The following is a 17,813-nucleotide window of genomic DNA, read 5'->3' as shown; positions in this document are numbered from 1 at the left end:
CCATTGTATATATGTACCACTTCTTTATTTATTCATCTATTGATGGACATTTAGGTTGCTTCCATATCTCAGCTATTATAAATGATGCTGCAATGAACATATAGATGCATATGTCTTTTAAAATTAGTGTTTTGGGCTTCAGATGAATACCCAGAAGAGGGATAACTGGGTTTTTCTTTGTCTTTTTGTATAGTCTTTGTTTTAAAGTCTATTTTGTCTGGTGTATGTATTGCTACCCCAGCTTTATTTTGTTTCCATTTTTGTGAGATATCTTTTTTCCATCCCTTTACTTTTAGTCTGTGTGTGTCTTGCAATCTGAAGTGAGTCTCTTGTAGGTGCCATATGCAAGGGTCTTGTTTTCTTATCCATTCAGCTACCCTATGTCTTTTGCTGGAGCATTTAATTCATTCACATGTAAAGTAACCGTTGATAGATATTATTGCCATTTCATTATTCAGATTTTTAATCTTTTTTTTTTTCATTTTTATTCTTCTTTAAAAAGTCCCTTTAACATGTCTTGTAACTGGTTTGGTGTTGATGAACTGTAGCGTTTTCTTGTCTGGGAAGCTCTTTATCCATCCTTTGATTATGAATGATAGCTTTGCTGGATAGAGTAATCTTGGTTGTAGATCGTTGCTTTTCATCACTTTAAATATGTAGGCCGATCCCTTCTGGCATGCATAGTTTCTGTTGAGAAATCATCTGACAGTCTTATGCAAGCGTCCTTTTAGGTAACTAACTGCTTTTCTCTTGCTGCTTTTGAGATTCTCTCTTTGTCTTTAACCTTTGACATTTTAACCATTATGAGTCTTGGTGTGGGCCTCTTTGGGTTCATCTTGTTTGGGACTCTCTGTGCTTCCTGAGGTTGTATGTCTATGTCCTTCACTAGGTTAGGGAAGTTTTCCAATCATTATTTCTTCAAACAGGTTTTCGATTTCTTGATCTCTCTCTTCTCCTGTTACCCCTATGATGCCAATGTTGGTACACTTGATATTGTCCCAGAGGTGCCTTAAGCTATCTTATCTGCTATCTTATCTTCCAAATTTCTGATTCGATCCTGTGCTTCATCTAATCTAAAGTTGATTCCCTCTAATGTATTCTTCATTTCAGTTATTGTATTCTTCATTTCTGACTAGTTCTTTTTTTATGTTTCCTATCTCTTTATTGAAGTTCTCACTGAGATCACTGAGTATCTTTATAACTAGTGTTTTGAACTTTGCATCTGGTAGATTGTCACTATTTTATTTAGTTCTTTTTCTGGAGCTTTGTTCTTTATCGTCTCTTTTGGGACATTTCTTTGTCTCCTCATTTTTGCTATCCCCTGTGTTTGTTTCTATGTATTAGGTAGAGCTTCTATATCTCCATTTCTTAGTAGAATGGCCTTATGTAGTAAATGTCCTGTGGGACTCAGTGGCGCAGTCTCCCTGGTCACCTAAACCGGATGCTCCAGGTATGTCCCCTGTATGGATTTTGTGTGCACTCCTCCATTGTAGTTTAGCCTTGATTGTGTTTGAATGTCAGTGGGAAGGATTGACTCTCAGGCTAATTGGCTGTGAGGACTGGCTGTGATTACAGTGGGGGATCTATTGTGCAGGGGCTAACTCTACAAAGCAGCAGTTGCTTTAGTGGGGCCCTGGTACCTGCTGAGCCTGCTCTTTTGGGGTGTGTCATTTGTGGAGATGGTTAAGTGGTGCTCTGGTGTGGTGTGAAGCTGGTCACTGAATGTGTCTGTTCTGGGGCCTCTTTAGATGGGCTCTGGTACAGTCCAAAGTCAATTGCTGCCTGTGCCCTGCCCAAGGCCACTTGGTATGAGCTATAAAGTGATCTTCAGATGGCTGCTACTTGTGCTGAGCTTAAAGGTGCCTGGAAGGCTCAGCTGTGAGCAGAGGCCAACTACCACTAGTGTCAAGCTTAGGTGGAACCCTGGAATGGGAAGCCTGGTGTGTGGCTGGGACCCCTTGCTCCTCAGGAGGGACCTCTGCAGATAAGATATCCCTCCAGGTTTTACTGCCACAAGTGAGACCAGCCTCTTCCATATCTCTGCCCCTCCTACTGGTCTTGACATGGCTTCTTCTGTATATCCTTAGTTATAGGACTGCAGTTTAGCTAGACTTTAGGTGATTCTCAATGATGATTGTTCTGTAGTTGTAATTTTGAGGTAGTCATAGGAGAAGGGGAGCACAGCATTTACCTACTCTGCCATCTTGCCCAAAAGCTCAAAGTGGAATATTTTTAATGTCGTAAGATACTAAACCCAACCTCACCATAGCTTAATAACTTGAAGATAGAAAGGTGATTAACGGTGAACAAAATCAAAAGTTCTTGTGGAGTGTGTATAATGTCCCTTTCTATTTTGGGACACAGAAACTGAAAAGAAATGCCTTTTTGGCTCAGTGAAACACAAAGTTCACATTCTTGCTTCCAGTAAACACTGTATTAGCCATCTTGCCTACCGTAGAAAACATGGCTGCAGAAGCAATTATAAGAGGACATGTAGACAGAGTCACCAGGGTGAGTTTCCAGCCCTTCACCAAACCAATCGCCAGGCCAATGGAAAACGTAGACATGTTTTGAAAGAACAGAGCAATCTTATCTCCAATACCATCATTGATTTTGTTGATGTCACTGAAACGGTAAATAAATGCAGGTAAGTCACTTATATGTCATATAAAAACAAAGTTCTGATACTACACACCTATCCTCTTACTCAGTCATGCGAGTGTTAAGTTCACCGATGTCACAGCCATCAAACCAGCTGATGTCTTGTGCCAAAATTGAATGAAAAAACTGTTTTCGAATTTCCTTGGTTTGTCGTGCTGCAGTCATAACCCAAAAAGAAATCTGCATGTAGCCAAAAACCAGGGCAGCAACTCCTACTCCAACATAATAGAGAGTCAACCTGAAAAAATATTATTCGAAATGTTAGTGAGGCTAATGAGCAACTTTTTTCTCATGTTACCAAAACCCACAAAACAAAACAAAACAAAACAGATCCCCCCTTACTAAAACCTATCAATATTTAACTGAGAGAATTTGTGCTAGAAACTATAAAATTACTAAAAATAAACTTCTATCAGAAAAAGTGAAGTACATTGAATGTAAAAATCTAGATTTCCCTAGTAAGGTTTCTCATACATTATTAGCACAAAAATAAACTTAAACTCAAAATGGATCACAGACCTAAGTGTGAGAGCTAAAATGTTGCAATAACAATAACACCTGTTGACAAAGTTGTAGAAAAACTGGAACCCTTATACATTGTTGGTGGGAAAGTGAAATAATGTAGCTAGCCACTTTGGAAAACTTTGGAAGTTTCTTAGAAAGATAAGCATAAACTTAGAATATGACCCAGCAATTCCATTCCTGAGTAACCTACCTAAGAGAAATAAAAACAGATATCCACACAAAGACTTACATATCAATGTTCATGGAAGCATTATTTTTAAATTGCCAAAAAACAAAAAAACAAAAAACAAACACAAAAAATAATCCAAATGTCCAATAACTGGTGAACAGATAAACAAAGTATTATATATCACTACAATGGGTTACTAATAACCAATAAAAAGGAATAAACTACTGATACGTGTTGCATCAATAAACCTAAAAACATTATGGTAAATAAAAGAAGCCAGGTGTAAAACCTCTACATATTACATGTTTTTATACATAAGCAATGTCCAGAAAACGTAAATCTTTAGAGATAGAAAGCAGATAAGTAGTTGCCCCAGGCTCAGGGTAGAAATGGGAATTGATTACATGCAAAGAAGGGATCTTTGTAGCGTGATGGAAGAGTTCTAAAAATAGATTGTGGTGATGATTGCGTAATTGTAAATTTACAAAAAATCATTGAATTTATGATAATTATGCCTCACTAAAGCTATTAAAAACACCATGAACAGCAGTGTAATTCCAATTACATTAAAATTATATATGTATACATATATATGTAGAAAGGCTATAATAATATAAACAAAATTAATATATATTATCCTTTATTGGTAGTATAATAAGTAATTTAATTTTCTTTGTGCATTTTTATCTGTTCACACTTTCTACAATTAAAATATTAACTATTTAATCAGAAAAATAATTAAAAACAATTTCATAGAAGTACTGATTCACTTCTTAAAATATACTCAATTTATTCCACATGGAAGAACCATACTTATTAACTCCTTATTTATCTACTAATCAGATTTCTAAACTACCTGGGACCCAGAAGAAGAAATTCTAGTAGGCCCAGAATCCAGGCTTTATTTTGCAGCAAAAAGGAAACTACCTTCAAAGTCTAGGCCTTCTAATGCAAAACCATATGCAAATTAAGATTGATTTAATCTTGAAAGGTGCCATTTATTGAACATTTACTTTGTTAAATATTATTTCAGGCAATTTACATATCTGAATGTCACTGAATCACAAGAAAGTATCAACACCACTTTTTCACAGATGAAGAAACTGAAGCTTACAGAAGGCACCCAACGATTTCTATAGATAGAAAGTGGCAGAGTCCACCATCCAAATCCTGTACCTCTGATCTGAATTCTGAGCTTATGGTGTGAATCACTCTAGCAATATTTCAAAGGAAAAAGGGTTCTCAAAGGGGTTTGAGAAACACTGCATACCTAGCACCATCCCCGCCAACGAACTTGATAATACAAAAGAAAATATTAAAAAAATCCAAAAGCAAAGCAGTAGTTTAATTTTCTTCAACACAGAATATTTCAGACCAATCAACAATGCACACCCCATCCTTTTAAAATGTATCACCTATTAACATTTGCCAGTTCCACTGTATACAATCTTAGAATTATTCTAGGCTACAAAATGATGTAGCAGAAATTGCCATCTATCTACTCTATCACCCAATATCTGACCTTATCTTCTTCCTAAATAAGAGAACCTCCATTTTGTTTGCAGTGGCAATATGCCCAGCTAAAGCAGATGTGGTCATAAGGCTAGCAGAAAGACAGAAAGATCTCAAGTCCCTTATGTATTTTTGAGTCATATTTCATTCTTAGGCAGCCTACTTTCACATTTTATGTGTGAGAGAACTAAATTTCTATCATGGTTAAGTGACTATTATGATGGATTTTACACCAAGTTCGGTTGAACTAAATCTAATATAGATTTGGTCATCAAGTTTGCCCTTCATTTTCAAGTAGATTATAGTAGACATGTTAGAAGTAGCAAAAAGGAGGGAATGAGTTGCTTAAAGTTCATATAGAATTAATTAACTCTTGACAGTAAAAGAGGAGATATCATATTCACCAGCAACAATCTTGGGACTATTTAGCCATTATAATCTGATTCAACAAGAAAAATTCAATTATTTTCAGAATAACTGTCTGATAAATAAAACAAAGGAAGAGACCTAACATTAAAACATCAAACTTATATAAAGCTATGAGTCACTGTCTTTGGAAAATGAGTTAGGTAGAATACACTTCTTCAGTTCCTGATGATTATAGATGATTATTATCCTAATCAAAAAAGTTACATAAAGCAATAATTCCAAGATATGTGTTCATCGAAACATTAGTTCACCTAACATTAGAATGTTACTAGGTGTTAGGGGAAAAAAATTAGGTTCCATAGCCAAATAGGCTTGGAAAATATAAATTAAATGGAACATTTACTATGCTTATTTGTTCTATCTGTGTTTAAGAGGAGGCTGTCATATACAGCATATTCCAAACCAATCTGACCATGAAACCTTTTTTCATTATGTATCTCAAATAATTCCAAAACAGAACACTGGTTTGAGAAACAAGAGTATAAGAAATACTACATTATAAATAAGAAATTAAAAAAAATAATTTTAGTAGCCTCTTAATAACTCTACACAGACATATCTTTTCAGCTTACTCTCCTTTTTATTATTTGTTCTTTAAATGGATGCCCCTATATTTAAAAGTTCCAAACTTTTTGTGAGAAACTCATACTTCATAATTATACATCAGAACCCTGCTTTAATATTGTTAGAATAGAATTCAGTAGAAGGCAATATTCTGGATTCTAGTCAGGAATTTTCAAAAGACCTAATATAAAGATATTTTATGTAGAAGTTGCTAAAAAGTTTTTTTCCCCTTCAAAGAAAGTTGAGGCTATAGCAGAGCATAACTCAAGGGAGCACCATTCACATTGTACAGGAGGAAAATTAGAAATCACTTAGGTATATAGCAAAGAATCCCATAGTTTTAGTGAGACACTAGTGAAATCCGGTGAATGTACTCAGGAAAGTAACATCTCTCTAAGTCAGTGTATGTGATAGGAAAGCATGCTGGCTAATACATAAAATAACTAAAACAGAATGTCTTCATGTTTTATTTATTTCAGAATTTACAATTTTTAGTCTGAATACAACTATACTAGTCTGAATAATTTTTCTCCAAAATTAGTCAATTAAACTTCTTTACTATTTTATTATTATTTTACAATTCGTTGCACACATCTTTGTTTTTTAAAGTCCATTGAATGGCATTTTTCTATAAGATTTTTAAGGAAAATAATTTGAAAAAAAGAAAAAAGAATAAACAAATCTTTTAGCTCCTAGGATATGGTATCTTCAGTTCTAGAAGGCAAAACTGGTATAAAAATGCAAATCTCAAAACTACTTTTCTATTGATGAGAATTTTATCAAATACAATTTAAAGCATATCACTCTCTGTACCTTTTAAATAGAAGAAAAAATTATGTAATATGTATATCTTATATACCTGACAAAAGAAGAGGACATATTTGCTTTAATCACTTATATGTAATATTATCAAATATTTCAGTTTTTTCCTTATAAGTATCGACTAAAGGAGCATTCAATAAACATAACATTAACATTTCATTTGGACTTACAGAATCACATCTTCATTCAGCTTTTCTTGAGACTGAGTACAGTTACGATAATTTGCTGTAAAAAAAGTTTTTTAAATTATAAAGACAAATAATTTAGAATTGGCCATACGGTTTTCATACATAGCTCTCCAAACCAAATATAGTACATTCTCAAGAAAATAAAGTTAATGCCTACACATAGGTTTATGTTCACCTTATTGTCTATTCTTTAACTTAAAATTTGAAATAATGATCTCTGGTCTCAAGGAACACTCATTCAACATATTAATCATGTAGCTCACACCTGGAAAGAATTCTTTAGGACATCTCTGATCTCAGGCAAAAATTCTGTAATTAATAATAATAGAACTCTTCTTTCCTATTGAGATGATGCATTTATAATTCAGTTTTTTCCTTATAAGTATTGACTAAAGTTTGAGATACTCCAAGGAATGATTTAGAAAGGCCAAGAGGAGTAAGAACAAATGTAAAGGATCTAGAAACAGTAGTCATAGGAAAAACTTAAAGGAACTTCACTGAAATATGTTGAGTATAATAAGGATAAGAACATAATAAAATAATATTTAAAATAATCCTCGGGTTACAAGTTTTCTATGTAAAGTTTTCTATATATCTTCTGGTAAAAAGTATATCATACGTTAATTAGTATAACAAGGTTGTGATTTCACCAACAGTACAAAACAGTTATAGTAATTTTCTTTCTAAAAACCTCTATAATAACATTTAAAATGAATTGTAAACATCATGACTTTTCACCACAACAGCATCGCATATGATAATGTCTATGATCTTTATTTATATGCAAAAAAATAATTTTTTCCTTATTCCATTTATGGAACATGGCAGGAAAAATTTTAAAGCAGTTTATTTCAAATTTCAGAATTGACAAAGTAGAAGTAGCAAAACCTACTAAAAAGCTTTAAAGAGATGAACTGAAATAATAAAGAAAATAAACATTGTTTCTAAAAGTGGTAACTAGAATCACATAAAAATGGAATAATCTCATTTCAGAGATTATATTGATAGAGATAGCATATGTAAAACTTCAATGTTGGCACAAAAATGGGCACTTGATCAATAGCAGCTATATTCATATTTTAATTTGTAGGAGCAAATAATCCTCCATTATCTTTCAGAAAATCATTGTTAGAAGGTTGATGGTCTACTCCACAACGAGACTAAGAAAAAAACACACCAGAAGAAGCCTTAAACAAAAATTAAAATTTGAAGCAACAGCAATTAGATATGTTTGGTTCAGCCTATCTAAATCTGGTAAGACAATCAATTATAGAGTAGATCTAACAGAAGGAATACTGCCTTAGAATGCTCTCTTCCTTCTCTCTCCTTTCTTTCACTCATTCATTTGGAGAGAGACATAGTTGGCAATCAATAAATATTTGCTCAGTGACTTGGCAGCTCCATTTAACAAACAGAATGACATCCTTAATTTAGCCTCTATCATTAAAATATCGAAAAATTAGTAACCGTGTTGACAGAGATCATCACATGCAAGGACACAGAGGTGGAAGCAATGGCTTAGTTCAATTTAAACAAGATTGGGACACTTTTTTGTGCCAGCATTGAAAGGTTAAAAGGGTATAAATTAGTATTTAAAGTCAAATAGGACACAGAGGGAGGTATATTGGATAAAGCTAGGCTCAGGTCTCAAGACAGGTTTTAATGAGACATTTATCCTCATTATAATAAACAACTATAAGGATGCTTTCTACTGTGTAATTCAGGGAAACATGTAATTTATATGTTTAATTCCATGTAAACATGGAATTATTAATATTTATAATATCCACTGGATAAAAAAAGACCGTGGATATTTACTGTTAATACATAGAAGAATTGCTGGAATTTACATCTAAACAATGTCACTGTGAAGGACATGACCCTGATATAGGATACTACAAAGGTAACAAAACACGAAGGGCATCTATAACTGTGAGAAGTACAAAAACGCTTCTTTTGTACACCTGACTGCTAGATATCTCTATCTTTATTGAGGATATTTGTCTCTAGTACTGTAACTTTTTGCATGTTCTTTCCAGTTTCTTTGCTGCATTATGTTCTACAATGCCATGCATGTCTATATACTATTAATGAAACCCTATAGCTATCTGAAAGATTTAGACATTCTTGAATTCTTCTTAAAGGGTGAATTACAGATAAATGGCCTGGATTGGCCCAAATCTTTGATTAAATCCTGATATAATCATCACTTCTGACAGAAAATTATTTGAATTCCTAGAGAGAGAAGCTGAGGTATACTAGGTCTCAACCTTTTTATATACCATGAGCAGATGGCCATTGGATGTGAACTACATCGGTTCTTTCCTGAATCTCCAGCCTGCAGGACCACCCTACCAATTTTGGACTTGCCAGTTTCCATTATTGCATGAGCCAATTCCTTAAAATAGATCAATCACAATCTCTCTGTCTCTCTCTATATATCTACACACACACACACACACACACACACACACACACACACCTGTTGGTTTTGTTTTTTTGAAAAATGCTGAGAATATAGATTTTTCTTTAGCCCCTAGTAATAGAGAACCATTACTAAACTCATACATATTATATAGATATTGTTTAACGATACGATAATCTGTATTATGAGTTTACTATTTTTTTATTTAACACTTTTGAATCTCCAGCAATATAGAAAAGTAAATATTGTACTCACTTGTGTTGGTTTTGACTAGACATCCACTAATGAGATTATCACTCATTTCTCCTAAAATCAGTGACATTACAGGAAGACAGGCTCCATTTACCAGTGATGCCAGTAACCCTAGGATCATGAGTGTAATGTCCAGTCCATCAGCAAAGCGGAACTGAGGAAAGCAAATAAAACGTGGTCACATTATAGCTGTAAAAAATGAAAAACAAAAAACCAACCTACAGTTTTTGCCATCAAGTCAATGTTATTTTATAAATTAAGAGACTAAATAAATGTGTAAGTCATGGACAAGAATTTAAATAAAGGAAAAAAAAGTTCCAATTCTAAGGAGCAATGTATTTTGAAGAAGTTGTTGAAAAATATAAAGTAGCAAAATCAACAGAAATTGTAGATCTGTGACATAAGTCAGGTGAGATGTGAGTATGAATCAGAAACTTCCTTCCATCTGGTTGATTCTGGAATAAATTAAGATATTTCAAAAGACTGCAATGATGGTATCTTAATTCCCTAGACTAATCAACATCATAGCAATGATAAAACTAAGTGCAGTGAACAATAAATATCTAGTAAAAATTAGTTCACCAAATGTAATAAATTATATTTTTCATTTTTATTTTAAGTTCCTCAGATATTTTTCTACCCAAGATAACATCTATTCTATAAATTAGAGTCTGTAATAAAAATATTCTTTAATAATTTGTAAGACTGGTTAGAATAAGAAAAAAATAACTGAAAGTCAAATACTGAATGCTTTATCTTCTATTCTATAGTAGGTCCCTACAGCACTTCTTTAAAACTAAAACATGAACTTGAAAATGTGGATTATTTATTTTACTGAGAGAAGCCAAGATAAAAATATCAGGGTATTGAAATGAAATTAGATTTGAATAACAGCAAAAGGAACTAGTAGATACTTTATAAGTGGAGACTGAAAAAATTTAATGTTTTTCCATTCATTCACACAATAGCTAATATTTATTGAGTCTCTGCCATAGGATCACACTCAGTACTATAGATAAAAGGGTATCTGCTCCTCCACCTTCCCCCAGAGTAATGTGTTATCTTCTCAATAAAAGTTCTCATGTCTTGCTACTTCCTAGTTTTTTAAAAACTTTGACTTTTGAAAAAACGAGTACTGTTTTATGTGTATTTCTAGTGATGTTGACAGCCAGGCTGACTTAGAGATTAAGAGTAGGTTTTGGGAACACATTACTGAAAATATTTCTTGCACATAAATCCCAAAGAAGTGTGCTTTCTGGTGCACAGGCTTTACAAAATATTTAGATAATTGTTTTTATTTAAAAGGATTTATAGCATCTTAAAAATAATAAAAGCAACTTACTTTAATGTGTTATCATTGGAAAATATGGAATTTATAAGTGACTCATAATTCCCCACCACTCAGAAATAACCTTTGATAGTATTTATGCATCACATGCAGGGATATTTTTTTTTCCTCCCAAAACTGGGATCATTGTATGCATATTGTTTTTTTCCCCTCATCTCTTACTGTAGAACTATGGGGTTGACTATATATTTTTCCCTGTTGGAAATAACATGCTGCTGAATTATTTTTTAAAAAATTATCTCCCCCTGCCAATAGACATAAGCTACCAAACAAAAAATCATTCTATGCACTACTGACAATTCCTTAAAATTTTCTGGTACACATTCATTCTAAAAGATTTCACTTACTATCTCAATAGGTCCAACAACTTGGTTTCTTACTTTGGGTAGATGTTCTTGCAGTACTCTGGAAAATAAATGTTTAAAACAGAAAGGTTTCAATGTGAATATAATTTGCAACATTTATATAATTATAATTGTACTGAAGTATCAAATTTTACGCTTGGTAGCAAATTCATACCAACAATGAAATTTTAAAAACAAACTTAAGGATAGACAATACAAATTTTTAGTATAACCCAGGGAAAGTAAGTTGCTACTGACTACCCACATTAGTTAAAGTAAAAACTGAAGATATACTTCAGGAGTAGAACTTATTTTGTTATTGTAGTAAAATACACCTCACACAGAATTTACCATCTTAACTATTTTAAGTGTACTGTTCCATGGGATTAAGTACATTCATATTGTTGTGCTACCATCTCCACCAGCCATCCATAGAATAACATGAATCTTAAAAAACTGAACTCTGTCAGCCTCTGGCAATTACCATTCTATTTGTTGTCTCTATGAATCTGATTATTCTAGGTGTAGAATCCTATTCTATTTTATCTTTTTCTGATGTGCTTATTTCACTTAGCATAAAACCTTTAGGGTTCATCCACACTGTAGCAAACATCAGAATTTTCCTCCTTTTTAAGGGTATTATTAAATTGTATGTATATACCACATTTTTTTTTTTAATCCATTCATCCATTCTTCAATCAATAAACACTTGGTTTGCTTCCGCTTTTTGGCTATTGTGAAAACCACTGCTATGTATATAGGTGTACAAATATCTCTTCAATCCCTGATTTCATTTTTTTGTGGGGTATATAACCAAGAGTGAAATTTCTGGATCACATGATAAGTCTATTTTTAACACCTTAAGGAATCATCATATTGTTTTCCATAGCAGCTGCACCATTTTACATTCCTGCTAACAATGCACAAGGAGTTTCTCCACATCCTCACCAATACTTATTTTCTGTTTCATTTTACTGTTTTTTTAATAGTAGTCATCCTAATAGATTAGAATTTTTAACCCTTTGTAACAATTGCCCAAGAGCAATTGTGAGCTTTAAGTGAAAGGAGTTTTATTAAGTGCATGTTAAACAAATGTATATGAATTTTGTCTCCCTCTAAAAATTTTATTTTGTAGCTCTCATTTTAAGGAGGTCCAAATGAAAAGTGTAAATTTTGTCTATTTCTTTCAGGGAAATCTGATAATGAAATACACACATGATTCTTAAACATTAACAGAAGACTGGAGAGGATCAGATTAAGTTTTCTAAAAAAGATATCATAGAAGGATTTTGACTCTTCTCTCCAGCTTTTTAACATATTGTTCCATAACTTTGATAAATGACATGTCACTTAATTTTATTCCACCTGAGGTTAATAATTTACTTATGTACTGGGAAGGAGGGATCGGGTAGTCTTTTAAAAGTCTCTTCTCCACCAGAATTGAAAGTGAAGAAAAGTACATAGGCCGGTATGGTGGGAGCTCCCCTTCTGGCTACTGCAGCCTTGCATTAATGAACCAAAGGATCTACAGTGGTCTGCTTAAATTTCATAGTTTATATATTGAAATATAACACAATTATTATGGTAAAAGTGGAAATAAAATAGATTTTAAACCACTTCCATTTTTAATCTCTAAATTAATGAATTGTAAGTTTGGGAAATTTTTATAATATACATACACACACAGACATCCATTCAGTAAAAAAAATAATTAGAATCCATTTTTGTTGTTGTTGTTAAATGTACCATGTGGAATGAAGGATCCACAGAGAATTGAAATGAAAATATTCAGGTATTTTTCCTCTATATACTGATAAGCTACAAGAAAATTGGAAGAGGAGATACTGGAAATACAAGCCAATAAATCCTGTAACTATTATGCTTCCTAAAATGATTATTAAACCAGTTGTAATACTAATTATGGTGAAGTGAGTCTGGCAAAATGAAAATAGCATTATTATTTTTGGAAAAAAATTATGAACTTTTTACTACAGCTGTGAAAAGGATAAGCTATATTTGAAGCTGCAGAACACTTTTTGTAGAATTTAAGCAAGGCTTACCCATTTCTCTGAAAATTTGCTTGCATCTCTTCAGTTCTTTCAGAATTTGCCATCTTATTTACAATTTAATTCTTCTGAAACAAAATATTGACAACTATATCAAGACTATGTAAATTTTTATCACTTAGTTAATATAAATTATTCTTTATTTTTTTTGCTTGATTTAACTGTATTATGCACTTGGAGAACGCTATAAATGAGGCATAGAGGCACAGGTAGCTTACACAAAAGTAATCTCAAAATAATTATGCTGAGTGAAAAAAAGTTACCCTGCTATCTTGACTGGAACTGACAAAAATCATTCTTTACATCCCTAATAGGTTCTGAAAAATTATACTTCAGAATTTCATCCTGTCTCCTTACCCTGCACTGCAATTGAAGTTTCTGGGTAGGTTGCTCACCTGTTCAGATTTTACCACTGAATTTATAACTTCTTTGTTTCATGCTAGGCCTACATTTGAGCTAATGAAAATTCTGGAAATGAAATAAAAGAAGGAAAGCCAGATTCCATGCCAATGCATGGTTCTTTAGGACATTGAATGTTATTTCTACTCTGTCACTGGTTTAATTATAATTGATAAAACCCTTAAACTATCCCATGCTTAGTTTCCTCTGTAAAAAAAATTAAGGCAGTAGTTTCTGTTAGCCAGAAGTTTGATAGAGTAGGGCTTCTTAGTTCACCAAACATAAGCAAGTTATAGCTTCTACCATATATAAATTAATAGTTATCAAAAAATTAGAATATTTTGAAAACCCGCTCAGCATTAAAATTATATTAAGTATAATGCAGTTTTCCTTCGGATAACACTTCAGAATCTTAGCCTGTCTTAGGGTCACAGTTATTTACATAAATTCTCATTTCACTGCAAATATAGAGATATTTTGACCCAATCTTATTTGGTAGACCACATAATCTACTATTTATAGTAAGATAATTATAAAGAATATGGATTTAGACTTGAGTAGAATTATGAATTAATTAAATACTACCTGAACATCTGAAACAAAACAAAACAACAAAACAAAATGATATGCTTTGAAATAGTAAGCTTCTCCAAGAAGAAATGAATCCTAATGCATAGGTTTTTGGTGCCTGGGAAATAAGGCATGAAATGAGTACGTTGGTATATTCTTCCTTTTTCTCTTTCTCAGGAATTAAGGGTCATAACTCCACATAGGAAATCTTTGCAATTGCTATACTGACTTAATACCATTTCCAGTTTTTTGACATTATACATAAGAAAAGTAATAAAATAGGCTCTATCAATCATTTGGACTTTATAGAAATTAATAATTATATAATAAAATTCATAAAAAGAAATAAAAAATTGAGGCTCACCTTGATAAGTGCATGATCTGTTCATTTACATCGAAATCATGTGTGGTTTCTCTTCTCAACAAATAACTGATTGCAATTTCATAACTGTGCTTTACCAAGCTTATTTTCTGATCACGCTGTAATATCTGATTACAATGATGATGAATTTCCAGTTAAAGCACACTGTGTTCTTCATGTCATACTGCACTTAAAAAACAAGGTGAGCAAAGAAAATTCATTGAGCCAAATAAACACTCCTTTTAAAGATATTTAGTGTTTATATAGTCAGTTTTCTATTGTCTAGTCCCATATTTTTAGTTAGCTGAATTAGTAATTATAACTAAATCTTTTTAATACATCAACAACATATCTGCACAACAAATAACCATTGAGTAATACTATATGCAAGGTATTCATTCTATTACCTCATTGTTGCTCTCTGAAAATACTCACCTCCCTCTCTGAAAATAATCACCTCCTTTTGCTCTTTGCTCACATTTGTATTATGTTCATTGACATACATATTCTGCTTTATATTACAATCCCTAGTTACCCTATTAGATTATATTTCTTTATTCCTTTATGAATTCATTGAAAAAAGTACTGAGTTTATACAATGAGTCAACTCCTGGTTTATAAAAATAAAAAGATATGTTCCCCTCTCCTGAAGAACTCATGTGCCTTATTTTTTTCTCTATGTTACAGCCTTGTATTCAGTATAGTCCCAAGATCAGCAGCGTCAGCAATACTTGGCACCTTGTTAAAAATGCAGAACTAATTTTTTTTGAATTGTGGAAAAATATATATAACAAAAATTTAACATTTTAGCCATGTTTAAGTTACAATTTGGTGGCATTAAGTGTATACACAATGTTGTGTAACCATCGCCAGTACATAACTTTTTTATCATTCCAAACGGAAACTTAGTACCCATTAAACAGTAACTTCCCATTCCCTCCTCTCCCCAGTCCCTGGTAACCACCATTCTACTTTGTCTCTACGCATTTGCCTATTCTAGATAACCTAGGTAAGTAGAATCCAACAATATTTGTCCTTTTAGGGGTCAGGCTTACTTCACTTATCATAATGTTTTCAAGTTTCATTCATGATGTAGCATGTATCAGAATTTCATTATTTTTTTTTAAGGCTAATACTATTCCACTGTGTATATTAACACATTTCATTCATCTGCTGATGGACATTTGTATTGTTTCCACTTTTTGGAAATTTTGACTACTGCTGCTATGAACATTGGAGTACAAGAATATGAGTCTTTGTTTTAAAATATTTTGCATATATATACCCTGAACTGGAAATTTTGGATCATTTTTAACTTTTCGAGGAACTGCCATACTTTTTTTCGCAGTGGCTATACCATTTCAGATTTTCACCAGCAATTCATAAGGGTTCCAATTTCTCCACATACTCACCAACACTTATTTTCTGGTTTAATGATAACATTAATTCTAATAGGTGTGAAGCAGTATCTCCTTATCCTCTTAATTTGCATTTCCCTAATGACTAGTGATACTGAATATCTTTTAGTGTATTTATCAGCCATTTGTATGTCTTTTTTGCAGAAATGTCTATTCAAGTCAGTTGCTCTTTTTTCATTTTTTTAAATAGTAGACTTTTAGAAGTTCTTTATATATTCTGGATATTAAACCCTTATTAGATATAGAATTTGCAAATATTTTTTCCCATTCAGTGGGTTGTCTTTTTCAGTCTCTTGATAGTGTTCTTTGATGTACAAAAGTTTTGAATTTCAATGAAGTTGAATTTATCTATTTTTTTCTTTCGTTGCCTGGGCTTTTTGTGTCACAGCTGAGATCAATGCTAAATTCAAAGTCATAATGTTTTCCCCTATTTTTCTTCTAAAAGTTTGACAGCTTTAGCACTTATATTTAGGTCTTTGATACATTTTGAGTTAATGCTTTTATATAATGTAAGAGAAAGGGTCTGACTTCATTCTTTCATATGTGGACATCCAGTTTTGTCAGCATCATTTGTTGAAAAGACTGTCTTCTCCCCAGTGAATGATCTTTGCATTTTTGTTGCATATCATTTCATCATATATGTGAGGGTTTATTTCTGAGATTTCTGTTCTATTTGATTGGCTAATAGGTATATTTTATTCTAGTAACACACTGTTTTGATAACTGTAGGTTTATAATATACTTATAAACCAGGAAGTGTGAGCCTTCCAAATTTGTTATTTTTTAAGATTGTTTTTGCTATTTGAGGTCCCTTGAGATTCCATATTAATTTTAGGATGGGTTTTCCTATTTATGCAAAAAATGTCACTAGGATTTTGATGAAGATTGTGTTGAATCTATAGATTACTTTCAGTAATATTGTCATCTTAAATAATATTAAATTTTCCAGTCTATGGACATATGATGTCTTTTTACTTATTTGTGTCCTCTTTCATGTTGCACAGTAATGTTTTATAGTTTTCAATGTACAAATCATTTATCTCCTTGATTAAGTTTATTCCCAAACATTTTACTATTTTTGATATCATAAATTAATTGTTTTCTTAATTTTCCTTTCTGATCATTGCTAATATGTAGAAAAGCAATTTTTTTTAAGATTCTACATATAAATGAGATCATGTGATATTTGCTTTTGTCTGACTTATTTCACTTAGCATAACGCCTTTTAGGTTCATCCATGTTATCATGAATGGCAGGATTTCCTTCTTTTTATGGCAGAAAAATACTCCATTGTATATATACAGACACATGTCACATAATGACATTTTGGTCATTGATGGACCACATATACAATGGTGGTCCCATAAGATTATAATGAAGCTAAAAAATTCCTATCACCTAGTGATGTCATAGCTGTTATAATTTATAGGGTAATGCATCATTTACATGTTTGTGTTGATGCTGGTGTAGACAAAACAACTGTGCTGTCCGTTGCATAAAAGCATAGCACATACAATTGTGTACAGTACATAATATTTGATGATAATAAATGACTAGGTAAGTGATTTATGTATTTGCTATACTATACTTTTTAATCATTATTTTAGAGTGTACTCTTTCTACTTGTACAAATCTTTGTTGTAAATCAGTATGACGTGTTATGCCAGCAGCAGCCTTATACATCTTGTGTTCACTACATATCTTGATTGCATCATTTTCTTTTGTGCTTGATTTAATCTTGTGTTGTTTTGTACAGTAAC

The 17,813-nt window shown here is 32.4% G+C and overlaps 1 protein-coding gene across 1 annotated transcript in view; it reads right to left on the bottom strand.

Moving 5' to 3' along the window:
* The window catches only part of ABCB5 (ATP binding cassette subfamily B member 5), an 81,850-nt gene extending 68,498 nt beyond the window's left edge, over positions 1 to 13,352 (bottom strand). The window contains exons 1-6 of the mRNA XM_016159521.2: positions 13,300 to 13,352; positions 11,243 to 11,300; positions 9,551 to 9,701; positions 6,853 to 6,907; positions 2,708 to 2,899; positions 2,454 to 2,625 (exon numbers count right to left, since the gene is read on the bottom strand). Of these exons, the coding sequence (XP_016015007.1) occupies positions 2,454 to 2,625; positions 2,708 to 2,899; positions 6,853 to 6,907; positions 9,551 to 9,701; positions 11,243 to 11,300; positions 13,300 to 13,352 (681 nt within the window). The remainder of the gene's footprint in view (positions 1 to 2,453; positions 2,626 to 2,707; positions 2,900 to 6,852; positions 6,908 to 9,550; positions 9,702 to 11,242; positions 11,301 to 13,299) is intronic.
* Positions 13,353 to 17,813: the final 4,461 nt, after the last annotated feature.

The sequence above is a fragment of the Rousettus aegyptiacus genome, unplaced genomic scaffold, assembly GCF_014176215.1.
Source record: "Rousettus aegyptiacus isolate mRouAeg1 unplaced genomic scaffold, mRouAeg1.p scaffold_m13_p_13, whole genome shotgun sequence".
In the NCBI taxonomy this organism is placed as follows: domain Eukaryota; kingdom Metazoa; phylum Chordata; class Mammalia; order Chiroptera; family Pteropodidae; genus Rousettus; species Rousettus aegyptiacus.
The sequence above is the reverse complement of the archived record's forward strand: the minus strand, read 5'-3'. Positions and strand labels throughout refer to the sequence as shown.